General features: G+C 35.5%; 1 protein-coding gene across 3 annotated transcripts; it reads left to right on the top strand.

Moving 5' to 3' along the window:
• The first annotated feature begins 1,666 nt into the window (after positions 1–1,666).
• On the top strand, positions 1,667–14,215 carry LOC105052859 (AT-rich interactive domain-containing protein 3). Of its 3 annotated transcripts, XM_010933825.4 has the most exons (13): positions 1,667–3,046; positions 3,132–3,171; positions 3,339–3,391; positions 9,007–9,052; positions 10,062–10,154; positions 10,954–11,076; positions 11,175–11,220; positions 11,293–11,368; positions 12,822–12,888; positions 13,095–13,145; positions 13,424–13,516; positions 13,598–13,797; positions 13,895–14,215. In XM_010933825.4, exons 1-12 carry the CDS (start codon positions 2,430–2,432, stop codon positions 13,700–13,702), a joined length of 1,410 nt encoding a protein of 469 aa, XP_010932127.1. In that variant the 5' UTR covers positions 1,667–2,429; the 3' UTR covers positions 13,703–13,797; positions 13,895–14,215. The 3 variants fall into 3 exon arrangements, with proteins under 3 accessions (XP_010932127.1, XP_010932124.1, XP_010932128.1); XM_010933822.4 differs by having other exon boundaries at positions 2,219–3,046; positions 11,175–11,368; XM_010933826.4 differs by lacking the exon at positions 13,895–14,215 and having other exon boundaries at positions 2,219–3,046; positions 11,175–11,368; positions 13,095–13,179; positions 13,598–13,791.
• Positions 14,216–14,399: the final 184 nt, after the last annotated feature.

The raw sequence follows: 14,399 nt of genomic DNA, 5'->3' as shown, positions 1-14,399 counted from the left end.
TGATTTATATCCATATTTATTTATAAGAATATGGGTATAAATTTTAATATGTGTTTGATATCCATATTCCATTCTATGTCCTAAATAAATATGGATAAAAATAAGATGTTTCGCTCATCATCCTTTATTTTCATCCTCAGTTACAATGATAAGATCAAACTAGAATGCAGCTTGATTATCTGTATACATGTATGTATGTATACACAACCCCCTCCATATATATTGGTTTTAATATTTTCCTTTCAAATTATTTATCTTGACTAGAAATAACCAAGATGTTTTTTTCTCTCAAGAATCTTGCATTGTTGTTTTTCTTCTCTTATGATGGAAACTTGAAAATACAATAATAATTTTAGTAAATATTAATGGAGTATGTAATACCATAAAACATCTATTCTAGTTATTTTTCAACTCATCACTTTTACATGCCGGTCTTGAATTGGTGAAGTACATGAGGGATATATGGCATTAGTGAGGCCTGTGGTTCAACTACTCACCATTTTCTACCAAATAGAATTGGTGAACCGGATGATGTCTGGAATGGGTATTTTCTATATTAACTAGTTTCATTATACGCGTTGCTTTGTAATTTTTTTACTTACATTTTAATTTCAATATTTGATTTAATTTTATTATTTTTTATCTTAATATCTATTAATATATCTCTATTATTATTTAAGTATATATTAATGCGTATGCAAGAATGAAATAATCTTAAACCTAGCAATCCAATGAGAGCAAGATAAAAAACAAAAAGATACAGCTCCTATCCCATTTATATTTTATTCTTTATTCAATTTTTTCTGATATTCAATAAATAGTAAAATAATATAACTATCCCATCACTTGCTTCTTTTCTCAAACATTATATTTCAAGAAATTAAGGGATTTACTTGATTAGATTGTTTCACATAAAAACTCAACAAGATATACTTCCATTGTGTCTGATAATTTATCAAAGCAACAATTAAATAATCCAGACTATATAAATTAATAAAATTTAATATTCAAATCATTGTTCCAACTTGGAAAATAAAAAATCATGATACAGTTATTTGTACAATTTAATATTATGAAATGAATAATAGTATCTGAGTTCTCATCCTTATTTGTAATTTTATATAATACCTATTTTTTAAAAATCCAATACAATAAATATTGATGATAATGGAGAAGAAGCGCCATTACCTATCAGGTAACTATATATAAGATTAAAAAAAATCATGGTGAAAAATAAATTAATCTATTTACTCTAAATTAATTTATTTTCTAGTTAAATGCAATAAAGACTTTATTAGCTTGGCCAGTTGATATCTATTTCATCAGCAAATATTAAAATAAAAGAAAAAAATGATATACTGCAAAAATAAAACTAGGAGCTCCATATGTGAAACCAGCACAATATAAGAGTGGGACTTGCAAATTATTATGTATATATAGGGAAAATATTAATAACAAAAAAGGAAAGTCTAGAAGTGCCTTGGACTTGGAGTCCCTTGCCTTCGATTACCACAGTGCACCTATCATGTGCATGCCACGTAATAATTCCGAACCGGCCATCCCTAGTCCGGGCCCGGTCCATGTCCGGTTCAGCGGGAGCTGTATTTTCTTCCGGGTAAGGACACGGGCGGTGATTGGATCTTAATCTCCTCCCGGCAAGAAGCTCGAGTGCCGAGATCCATCCCGTCCCTTTCCCTAGCTCAGTCTCGAAGGATTTAGGGTTGGGGTTTTTGAAGTGGTCTCCATCGAAACCCTAATCGCGCTCCGGAATCGCCTGGAGTTCTGAATCCCAGCCATTGTTCAAGCCCTGGCTCTCCTCGCGGTTTCTGGTCGCCAAAAGGAACGGCGTCTCAATGAAGCTAAGTTTTTCCCTTTTCTTCGCTGCAGAAAGTTAGGGTTTTTAAGCGATTTTCTCTCTCTCTCCGCTTCGCTAAGTTTTTTGTTACTGCCTCCGTTCTTGAGAACTTCTGGCTTTCATTTCGATCAAAAGGGAGATTGAAACTATGAATCGTTTGGAGCAAATTTAGTATTACAAGCGGGGTGCGAGGAAGAAAGAGGAATTAGGCTTCGCTTTCGGGTTCCTTCCTCAAAAGATGGAGAAAAGTTGGAGCTTTTCTCTTTAGTCGTTGGAAATTAGGGTTTTTGCGGCAATCCCGAGAGAGAAGTGGTTTCGAGGGACTCTTCTGAAGAGTATGCTTCCATTTATGTGATTTCCTTGAGAGAGGAACTTAGACTTTTGCTTGGATTTGCGGGAATCAGAGCGGTGCTGCGCCGAGGAGAAGGATCAAGAGCGAATAGAGGTGCGGGCGAAGATTTTTAATCATTTTTTGCTTCGGAATTTCGCGGAGAAGCTTAAACTAGTTTTCATCAACTGTGGAGTTCAGTCCTGCTATCTAGTTCTGATCAGTTCGAAGAGTTAGTTTATCAAGATGAGTGAGACAAGGGATAGCACTGAATCATCAGACCAAGAAATGCCAGAACTTTCGGAAGATGAGCAGATTGACGAGGTGGCTGAAGATGAGGACTTCTCACCTTTAATCGAGAACCCAATGGGGCAGAACTCTGAGTTGCAAACAGAAGCTTTTGCAGGAGCTTCTCGGGAACCTGCTTCAGTTGAACAGACTACTAGAAGCAATGTCATACTGCCTGACCTCAAAAATGTTGCTGAGGATCCTGGTCCTCTGATTGAGAAGGATGAGGCCTCAGATCACCATGAGGCATCTGATATCAGGACTGGCGAGGAGAGCAAGCTGGATAATGTACAGTTGGAGAATGGGGGCAGATCTACTGCAACAGATAATAATGCAGCTCATTCTGAAGAATTTACGGATGCCTCACTGAAACAGGAAAAGGAAGGTGGAGAGTACTTAGCTGGTGTGGAGGGTTCTAATCAGTCATACACTTTCAACTCTTTCCTCGATGGTGATGATTCTGGAACAGAAGAAGAACAGGCAGCATTCATGAAGGAGCTTGAAAATTTTTTCAGGGAGAGGAGCATGGAGTTTAAACCACCCAAGTTTTACGGAGAAGGGTTGAATTGTCTCAAGTGAGTGCTGGGCTTTCAATCTTTTTTCAATATTTTTGCTTTGCTGTTATCGCGAACAAGTTTTGTGACACTTTGCTGGGACCAGGTTATGGAGGGCGGTGACTAGATTGGGTGGTTATGACCAGGTAGAGTGATGTAATTTTAATCGGCATGTGCTCTTGATTTTTGTGAATTGGATGAAATATCTTTTATTTATAGTGATTCAATAGACAAGAATAGAATATCTGGAAGTCTTTCACGCAGCCATGTGGGTGATATGAATGTTTCTTTTTTTTTTTTTTTTTTTTGGCAGGTAACATCGTGCAAGTTGTGGCGTCAGGTGGGAGAGTCTTTCAAGCCCCCAAAGTAAGTTCTTTTCTGATGAATTTGTTTTTGATTTGTGCTGTTAATTCTAAATCTTGCATGTCCGATGTTCATCAGATTCTGTGATTGTTTACCGATCATAGACACTTGCAATTATCTGAACAGTCAAACCTGGTTCAAATCTGCAGTCTGCAGATAACTCCCTCTCCATGTACCTGCACTCCCTCCTCAAAATTCCCATAAATAATGATTGCCTTTATTTTGCTTTTATTTCTGTATGTAATTCTTATATAATTATCGACTAAACCAACCAATCAAATAAATAGCTGGATTAAGAGATGCCAGGATGGGCTGCCTTTGTTTGATCAGTTTTTGGATTTTTTTTTTAATTAGAAATATTTCATTCTTCAAATGATGTTGTTAAAATGATTAACTTGGACCATCTATTCATTACCTTTGTCATAAAGTTAAACTGTAATAAACATCAATTATTAATTTTTCAGGAGACTAAAAGATAGCATAAGCTACTTTCTCCAGCTTTTTTCCATTTAATAATGGGGAAATTACGGACATCAAACAATATATTGAATTGATGGTGTCACTGTTATAGTGCAATCTGTAAATAGTCTGTACATGAATAACAATAATGTTGCAAAATATGGTTCAAATTAATGTAAGGATGAGATGCAGATATATTACAATGCAGAATTTGACCAACTCTTATCACAATGATTTAGGAAATTTAAATACTTAGCTGTCAGGGTTCCACCACTTTTCCTTTATAGAAGGGGACTAGGAGAGGACTATCCTCCAATTATTGTTCAATTGCTTGTATCGACATTATCAAGACATCTTTTGAAGTTCAAATTACTAAAAGAATTAAAATCTTAGGTGTTGGAAGGATGCTGCTTGTCTTGCTAGGGTAGCTCAAGAGATCTGCATCCTAAAATGTTGGGGGTTTGCTTTTTCTGGATACGTTGAAAGTACCAGAATCTAAGTGATGCATCATGTGGGTTTATAACTTTTAGCTAACTCTTAAGTGCTAATACTTTTGGAGCTTGGACATTTTATGGCTAGCCAGATATGCTTCTTGAGTCTCCAGGTATGGGTTTGTCTTGCCTGAATCAATTAATAGCATTTTTGAATGGAAATATGTCTCAGTTAAGGTCCCTAAACCTGATATAGGAAGAAAGTATGCTGTGGATGGTTCAAACATCTTCTCACTAAGGCTTTACTGAATATTGAAGTAAAAGCAATTTGGAGCATATGATTTTTCCATATAGTGATATAACAAGAGAAATGACTCCCTTATTCTTAGTCTAGAACTTAAATAATCCCTTACCATATATTTCTTAATCTCAGGTTGCAGGCTTCTATTTGACTCATACTTCTCTTCAAAGGATAGTCACTATAACACTTCATAAAAAAAGAATCAAACAAAGTAAGTTCCTAAGGGACCTTCTTTGCTTAGGTTTGACAGGAAGAGATGTAAGCTCTCTTGGTGTTTGACCCTATCAATTTCCCCCCTGTTAGAATTGTCTAACAGAGAAATTAATTATGGGATTGGCTAGTTAGGAAGCTTTATGCACACCATTTTTAGTGGTGAGTATTTAGATTGTCTAGGCAATTCTCTATTAATTTATACACTTATCTGAAAACAAACAATTTGTTATTCAAGGTTTATTGGTAGTTGGTTCCATTTCTTCTAATGCATCGATCGATGATTATATTGTCATTTGATCAATGTTCAGTGCTTTGCCACTGGATGTGCAAATTCTTTAGTTCTCATCATGGATGTCACCCTGCTTCCATAGGGCTTGCTCTATCAATTAAACTTATCATCAATGGACATGATTCAATAAGAATAGTTATAAAATGGGCATATTATTCAAGCTATTGTGGGAACATTAGGTAATACCATGTTGGTGATATTATCTGTTATCCCCTATGCATCATTTCTTTTAAGTGCTTGGGTGGTTGAATGTTCAGCTGCAGAGATTAGTCATCATCATCCTCTCTCTCTCTCTCATGCCATTGAACGTTATGACTTGCAGCCTGCATTTCTGAGGGAATCATGTGATTTTGCTTGAAATCCCTCTTAGTTTTGTCATTGTAGCATTCAAACAGAAATCTTTTTTCCAATTCTCTTTAATGATTCTGCTGTTTATCATATAAATGCTATGAGCATTTTAGGATTGATTTTGCTCTCATTACCAATGAATAATGGTCTTGCATGCAAGTACTTTATCAAGTTCTCAATTCCCCAAATGAGGCTGATCGCTCCGATGCCAGCATCAAGGTTGCACGACCTAATTTGATGTATAATGGAGAGTATAGGCAATCAAACTTAAGATTTCTGTTTTTTTTTTTTTTTTTGCCGGCGGGGCGGGGGTGGGGGGGGGGGGGGGGATCACTGGTGAAATGAAACAGTAACTTCAGCAAGATTTCTAGTCGAAATACTGTTGATTTGAGTCTCTTTAGTTATTTCAAGAAGTGCTTGAAGTGTCAAAACAGATCGGTCTGTTGGCTGGGTTGGATAAAACCTAACCATAACCATTTATGTATCCGTATTGAATTCGATTTGAATAGAAATTTTGATATCTGATTGGATACAGATTCGAACTAGGATATCTATTTATAGATTTTGTTGGATTTGGTTATAAGATCTCAAAAATAAAATGTATAACCCAGGATTTTACCAGTGATCTTTGGTTTGAATGGCAAGCCGTTAACCGCGTGGCTACATGTATTCTGACTCCATATAAGGAGTTTATTTTACCTATTCACATGTATTTAGGTTGTTAAACAATCATTTGATGTATATTTATGATATTTCATATTTTAATCTTTATTTTAAAAAAAAAATATTTTCTCTTTGATAAAAATGAAAATGAATATTTTTTTATTTTATTCTTTATGATATTTTTGAAGCTTTATTGTTATACTTATTTAAAAATATTCATAGCTTCTTCGTATTCCTATATTTTTATATAATTTTTCTTACAAGCTCTTTGGGAATAGATAATTCATGATTATTTTTATGTATGATATGATTAAAGAGCAACAATGGTACAAAAAAAATCTATAAATGTTAATATTTTTATTCGACCAGACCTGGATTCAAATTAGGATATATAATTTTTGATGAAAAAAATGTTAATATTTTTGTATCATATTTTTATCTGATAGTTTTGATTTTATATTTTTGGTACAAAGTAGGTCAGACTGGTGACTTGGATCCTTGACTAGGTCGGTCTCTATGTAGATTTAATAACCATTCCTTAGGTCCTTAGTTATCTGTGTGTTTGTATGCGATCTACATAGTTAATTCTGCGTCCTTTATAATTATATAATTACTGCAAGTTTTCATCATCGAATTCCATTATAATTCTATTTATATCTGAATAATCTAACTTATATTTGTATTAGGGTAAAAATACATATATAAATAATATCTGACTTATATTTGTATCTGTTCAAAACAAATATGGATATGGTTGATATCCAATTTGTATTTGGAGCTGTTTCGAACAAATATGTACTAATTTTAGTATCCATTTAATAGCCATATCTATATTCATATTCATTGAAAATATGGACACTAACATGGATAAACCATATGTGATCCGTATTTGATTCATTTTTTGTCCTAGTACTAGGTGGACCTTACCATTACTGGGTGGGAACCTTTGCGTGGTACACTTTTCATACTGAGGGTCAATGACAAGAAGTGTAATGTACTGACACTTGGTATGTCTTGTACCGGTTCAATATTTGTTTGGGGATCGAAACTAGTACTTAAAACTGTGGTTTCAAGCTTTGATTTTGATTCCTTACTAAGAGAGGCTGTTGATAGCTTAGATCAACCATAATATTTCTGCTGTTCTTGAATACACAATCAAATGGATTGGGGACCGAAACTAGTACTTAAAACTGTGGTTTCAGGCTTCGAATTTGATTCCTTACTAAGAGGGGCTGTTGATAGCTTAGATCAACAATAATATTTCTGCTGTTCTTGAATAAAAAATAAAGCTGTTAAACTTGAATGAACAATAAACTGAAGCTTATGTATGAGAAAGTAACTTAATTTGTTTGGAATCAGCTTCTTCATTGCTCAATCCAAATCTTCAGGGAAATGACAAAACTTGACAATTATTGACATGTTTCTATAAAGTTAACCAATTCCTAAGCTGGGCATCTATGCTTTGTCATCTACATTTTAATTTTACAAGCATAGCCCTACTCGACACATCTTGTTAGGAGGAAGTCAGAACAGAGAGAATAAAAAGGAAAGGAGGGGGAAAATCATATTCCGTTCCTATTCTTCAGGTGACAAGAGGAATACCTTTGTTGCTGGCACCCCTTGGTCCTCCCTCTGTTTTCTCTGTCTGGATATATGGTGGAAGAGAGAAGAAAAATAAGGGAAACAAGAGAGAGAACTTCTGGCATGAGACAAAAAATTTCTCCTCTCCTAAGCTGTCAACTTGTGGAGAGATTAAAAAGGTGGATCGGGGGAGAAACCTGTGCTTCCATTTCTGTTTGCTTCTTTCCTTATTTAACTGTCCAAATGACAGTTTTGCAGTTTCTCTTCTTTTTTTTCTTAATGAAATAGGGATTTTGACTTTGGCTCTTATTCTTCTCTTTTCTTCTCTCTGAATCTCTAAATCCAAACTCATTGTAGGTTAGCTGAATGATCTTTACACTCCACTTTCCAGATCAAATCTGGGAGATGCAATCTCCAAGTTTTTGATGCTATCTTGGAAATTGTATAAAAAGCCTACTCAATCTGATATTCCATCTCTTGAGCATGTTTGGGAGCAACTCTGACAGTCAAACGTAATAATGGGCTCAAGGAACTCATAGGCCATTGCTTTCTGAGTTTTTGTCATGTGCTGAAGTCTTCTTGAGATAGGAATTTGGTAAGAACTTAGGTGACACAGGTAATTTCTTGGAGCCACTGCTCACAATCAGATTGTACATGGGGTTCCCTGATATTGATGGGTCTTTTGATTGTTGGAACCATGATGCGGAATTTTGAAAGTAATGAGCCACTTATTATAGCCATTTTAACTATTGGACCCATAATGATGGGACATTCAACTGGGAATATTACATGAAAGAACATGTTTGACGATCCAATTTGGGTCAGTTGAAACATGTCTAATGAGCCTCTTGTTATTAACTTTTATTCATCATATTAATTATACTTGCTAGTTGCATTATTTGTACTTTGTGGTCTTGATATCCCCCCCATCCCTGCCTTTAACTTTTTTTCAAGAGGAAATCCTTTTGCACTCTTAGAAGCATATCTGTTATTAATCTATATTTATTAACTAGAGGAACATCTTTCGATGTTACCCTTGATTGCTGTCCTTCTCATAAGGAGAACCTTCACCCTCAGCTAATTGAATTACTAGTTACTGACAACATTCTTTGTGTTGTTAGAGTTTAATTTTGCTTGATTATTTTGTTGCTAACTTCTAAATATTTGCTGTGTAATGCCTAAAAATGCTGCTGTAACTCTTATCCATTTTTCAACTCTATAAATGCATTGAGTCTATGGATAACTGGTAATATGGTAGCAATCACTATAATTTCTAGTTTCAGTCTGTTGAATTGATCAACCAATTCCTTGATGACCATCATTTTTGATGCAGGACCTGTACTACTGTATCTTGGTCATTTCGAATTTTCTACGAGAAGGTAATGCTTAGACTGGAGGATTACTACTTGGATCTGTAATATAGTTTTGTTAAACTAATTCACTTCATCTTTTGCCTCTGGATATGAGATTGAAGTAAAAAATAAGTTGTTTCTGTTTGTTATTTTTCATTTACATTTTACTGTACTCAAAGGTGCCATATCGTCTATGGATGTGGCACTTGGTAATTTGTATCTGTTTTTTATATTGGTTTCTGATGTAACTGGGCTGCAAGTGGTTCTGGTCAAATTGAAACAAAATGCTAGCACATTGCTCAACCTTCTTTTATCTTTTTTTTTTTTAAAAAAAAAATCCAAGTTAAAGAGTTCTTTTGCCAAGTTTATGAAAAGTGCGAAAGTTGCAGAGATCAGAAGGCTAATGCGAATCTCATTTTAAAGCAATTGCTTTACAATCAAGCAATTGCTTACGGTTTATACCTTCTGCTTGAGTCCCATTTTAAAGCTCCATAAGATGCCTCTCTTTCAGCCTTCACCCCTGTTTTACTGAGAAATTTTTCTTCTTTCCAAGAGCAGGTTGAAGGCCTTTTATTGATGATAATGGAGAATCTCATAGTAGATGTACAGAGATACATCCACAACCCCTAAGAACAGGAATTGAAATACACCAACTTGTTGTATGTCTTGTAAAAATGAAGTGCTTCTTATTCCGTATGAGGCTTAGACTATTGCTAGCCCAGGTAGCATGTACCTTATTCACATTATTGCTAATAAATATATCAAGTATGCCCTTAAGGCCTTAACCCATGCTGATATCACCTTCTCAAATTAAAAAAAATGCCAATATGAACATCACAAAGAGAAGTTTGGTTTGCTCCAGTCTGCTAATGTTACTAGAATTCTCTGTCTTGACTGGTTGCATGTTGGTCGAAATACCGCAATTCCATCATATCAATGTCAAAAAGAATAAGTGATTTGAAAGTATTTGATATATTAAATAGCCATTTTTTTTTGTTTTCCTTGCATCTCAATATCTTTTCTCCTGAAATTGCAGGCACTTCTTGAGTATGAGAAACATAAAATTCGTACAGGTGAGCTCCAAGTGCCGATTTCTTCGCTTCCAGACACTATGGTTTCCGATCATCAGGTGAGTTTTGATTTTTGATCTTGTAACAACAAGTGAATTTTATATCATCTTGCTATGCGGTGACATGATTACAGTACACCTTAAGGCTTTATGCAGTCTTTTGTGTTGAATGTATGAATCGAGGTACAATTTTACAAAGATCAAAAACTTATTGTGGTTGACTTTCAACCCAATCTTCCAGCCCCTTATAACTCGGTGTGGAAGTGACCAAGGCAATTTGGTGCCTTCCACAGAAATTGTAAGATTTGCTTGCAGGTAGGAGACCTTATTGGTCCCACAGGTTAAGCTAGTGTAAGAAGGTAGCAAAAACCAAGTTTAGGAATATAAGAAATTGGCCCGCCCTTCAAACACCCAAGTTTACCTATACTTTATAAAAAATAAAAGAAGTTTAGGTATGTAAGAAATACCATTAGTGCACAAGTTGTAGGCAGAATAGCCCAATCTTGATAGGAATTTTATGATGATCATCTAATGCTCATTGGTAAACTAAGCTGCTTGAACTGAGGGAGATTAGCAAGTATGACCATTTGTAGTGTTTTTCTGTTTTTAATATATGTTAAACAATCAAGTGTGTGAATTGTTTATCTGAGACAATCTTTGGTATGATGAGCTGATGTTGTGGTTAAATGCTTACTATCCATGAAATGTTTGTATGCCTTTCTTATGGATTACATTGTGATTTTGACTTTTTTTTTTTTTTTGTTGAAATCTGTTCTCTGCTTATTAATCTAGCTGAGATAAGCATCTGCAGAGAGGTAGGCGAAATTTCTGTCAGTTATTTTATATAGCTTGTTTGCAGGTAGGTGGAAATCAATCATCGGGCTCAGGTAGAGCCCGAAGGGATGCTGCAGCACGTGCTATGCAGGGTTGGCATTCTCAGCGCCTACTTGGTAATGGTGAGGTTGGAGACCCAATCATTAAGGTTTGTATCAGTAATGCTGGCCACAGTTAGCATACTGATTTTAACATTTTGTTATTCTGTTCAGTATACATATTGACACAATTAATTCGTTTTTGCAGGATAAAAGTGCAATGCCTCTCCTGAAACGTGATAAACATCTTAAAAGTATTGATTTAGCTGTTTTTGTTAACAATATCAGTCTCTATGGGTACTTACAAATTTTTCAAATGTGTTTAGGTTTACTGAAGAGGAAGAAAACATCTGGCCTGGATCGTGCAGCCAAAGTTACACATACAAAAGTCATCAGGCCACAGTTAAGATCCTTTTTGCTTAGTCAATGCTGGCCTTTTGTTTTGGTTACTGTGAGATGTGTACCTTTCTTTGCTGTATGGTTTATTTGCCTTGTTCAACTGGGCATAGTGGTAGATTTGTGATTCATTATAATCCCAACAAGAACTCTTGTTGTTTTGGAATTGGTTGGAGTTTGAATTTCAAGAATTTCCCAGAAGATTTTGGACAACTGCCCTGTATATGTATCAGAGATTTTCTTGATTCAGATCTTAACCCTATTTAATCTGGGTCCGGTGTCTAGATCTAACCTAGACGACCTGTTTTTAAATTGTCTTGTTGGGTAAAGTTGTCAATTTTATTTCTAATATCCATCTGGAATATTGGAACAGAGTGGAGTCTTTGATCCAGATCTGACCATGAATCTTTGGGTTTGGATTTGAATTGGACCAAAGGGGTAAATTTTGGGGTAAGATTTATGGCCAGTTCAGTTTGGATATCCTTGGAGATCTGAGTTGTAGGGTAATATAAGGAATCTAGAATGTAGAGGAACAAATTAATAGTCATGCATAGACCCTTGAACTTCAAGGACTTAAAGTCCATCTATCATGGTTTCAAGAAATCCACTTTTAAAAAATAGATTTGGTGAACCAATTAGTAGGATCATTCTATCATGGAAATCAAAGCTTGAATGTGCGACATCTTTTATTTCAGTAAAAAGCTATATGTCATGATTTCATGGTCTCAAATCTCGGATGTATGTCCCACGGGGCATTGGGATGAGGTACCATCCTGATTATGAGGACAGGATTGTCTTGCCATTCTCCTAGCATCTCAATCGACACATAATGCGACATCCTTTGTTCCAAGTGTCAGGATAGGGCAGGATGGTGGTGCGTCCCATTCCATGGGCAAATTGGGACAGTCCCATCCTCGGGGGTTTAAAACCTTGTATGATACCAATGCTTATGCATTATGAATATTTTTGCTTCTTCTTGTAATAGTGTCAATAGTTTTGAAATTTATTGTGTTGAAAAAAAAATTTATGAATTATTTCCCTTATTTTTGAATTCCTAGATGAGGACTCCATGTCTTGAATCTTAGATGGAATATATGCTCGAGGAATCACCCCAATATTGTGGATTTGATCTCTTTTCTGTTTTTCTCAAATCTGTATTTATTTTAGGCCTTTCCCTAGGTATAAGTCTGATTTTAATGCTGTTGCAGAGAAAATCACTAACTTCAGATCTCTTGGTGCTGGGTGGATTCCCCATGTCTTCATACATATACAAAAAATTGCTTATGCTAGCCATAACTATTCCCTTTTTTTGGGCAATCCCATAATGAGTTACAAGTTTAAATCTTTTTAATTTCTTAATCATAATTGTTTTCCTGATATTTCTCATTTATTGAACTACTGTTGCATCACACTTTGATATTGACTCACTGTGGTGTTAAAAATATTTTTCTATTGGCAGAGGGGATTCGATGGTTGTTGATGTTGGGGCTCCTGCTGATTGGGTGAAGATCAATGTCCGGCGAACTGTGAGTTTTTCAAATAAAATATACTTTTAGCTGAATCTCCTTTGATGCTCATAGATTCATGCTGTCAAAGGGAATATATTTGTGAGGGAATAAATAGAGCTTGTACTTTTGCAACCATCTCTGATATATACTGGTTATAGGACCTTTCTAAAATAATTTTTGTTCAATCAAGTTTTTTCGCTTGAAGTTTTTATGATTTTGTGCAGAAAGACTGTTTTGAAGTCTATGCCTTGGTTCCTGGGCTTCTGCGCGAAGAGGTAAAGATGCATGCCATTCCTTGCTTCGAAACTGGTAATGCATTCTTGCATGGCCATGGAATGATCATGTTGAAACTAGTAATGCATTCTTGCATGGCCATGGAATGATCATGTTACATTAATTTCATGCCCATCTGTCATCTTATAATTAGCATATGAGCAGGAAAAAAAAATGTTTGTTTTTATTCTTGTTGACATCAAATGAAAAAGTATGAGAAACAAGTATCAGAAGTGATATTTGTGTCAATCATCAGTAAATTTATTTTGGATGAACACAGGTGCATGTTCAATCAGATCCTGCTGGTCGTTTGGTTATATCTGGTGAGCCAGAGCAACCTGATAACCCGTGGGGTGTCACCCCCTTTAAAAAGGTGATTTTAAGTTTTCTTAATGAAATGATCTTAATTTCTATCAATTCATACTTTCTTAATAGAATATGACTTCTTTCACAGGTTATTACCTTGCCTTCACGAATTGATCCACATCAAACATCAGCAGTTGTCACCCTGCATGGGCAGTTATTTGTACGTGCGCCCTTTGAACAGTCGGATATATAATAGTGACTTAGGTTTTCTCGGGCTAATATCTTGTAGTGGCAAAATTGGGAAGCAATAGGAGGTATTCTGTGTTGATGATCTACTCTGTGCTTCAGGTTCTTTGCTCTTGATCCATGCTGACATCTCTGTATTATACTAATTCCGTTTCTCTCCAATTGATTTTTTTCTTACTTCAGTTATTGTTTTTTTCAGGCTTGAAGAACTCTCATGTTGCTGAGATGACTGGTACTGTTTGATATCATGCGGCAAAGCTCAAATAAGCTGGAATACTGGACCCCTGTTTATGTAATATGTCATATGCGCTGATATTTGGTACTTTCAACTGTGGATGTTGGTCCGACATAACTGGGTTATGGCTTGTTGTTTGTAGCTAGGGTTACTTAGCTAGGGTTGAGAAATTTGAATAGACAGTTGCATATTAACCTTGAAGAACACCATCTAGGTGTGTGTATTTGTAAATCTAACTTTGATATCAGTGCATGAGAGTGCTACAGGCTCATCGTTGCAACTTCATATGATCCATAATGTAGCATCGTTTCCTTGATGTTCGGTTATGGATCCCATTGGATGAAATGAGCTAAACATGGCTGAGAATTTTGTGGAATGCTTTGATAGCAGACATATGTAAATGTTTGGAGTGATGGAATTGAGATTTGTATTGTGTTGTTGTTGACTACGAGCCTCATGAAAAATCTAT

Source organism: Elaeis guineensis, chromosome 10 (genome assembly GCF_000442705.2).
Source record: "Elaeis guineensis isolate ETL-2024a chromosome 10, EG11, whole genome shotgun sequence".
NCBI classification, from domain to species: Eukaryota; Viridiplantae; Streptophyta; class Magnoliopsida; order Arecales; family Arecaceae; genus Elaeis; species Elaeis guineensis.
The sequence above is the reverse complement of the archived record's forward strand: the minus strand, read 5'-3'. Positions and strand labels throughout refer to the sequence as shown.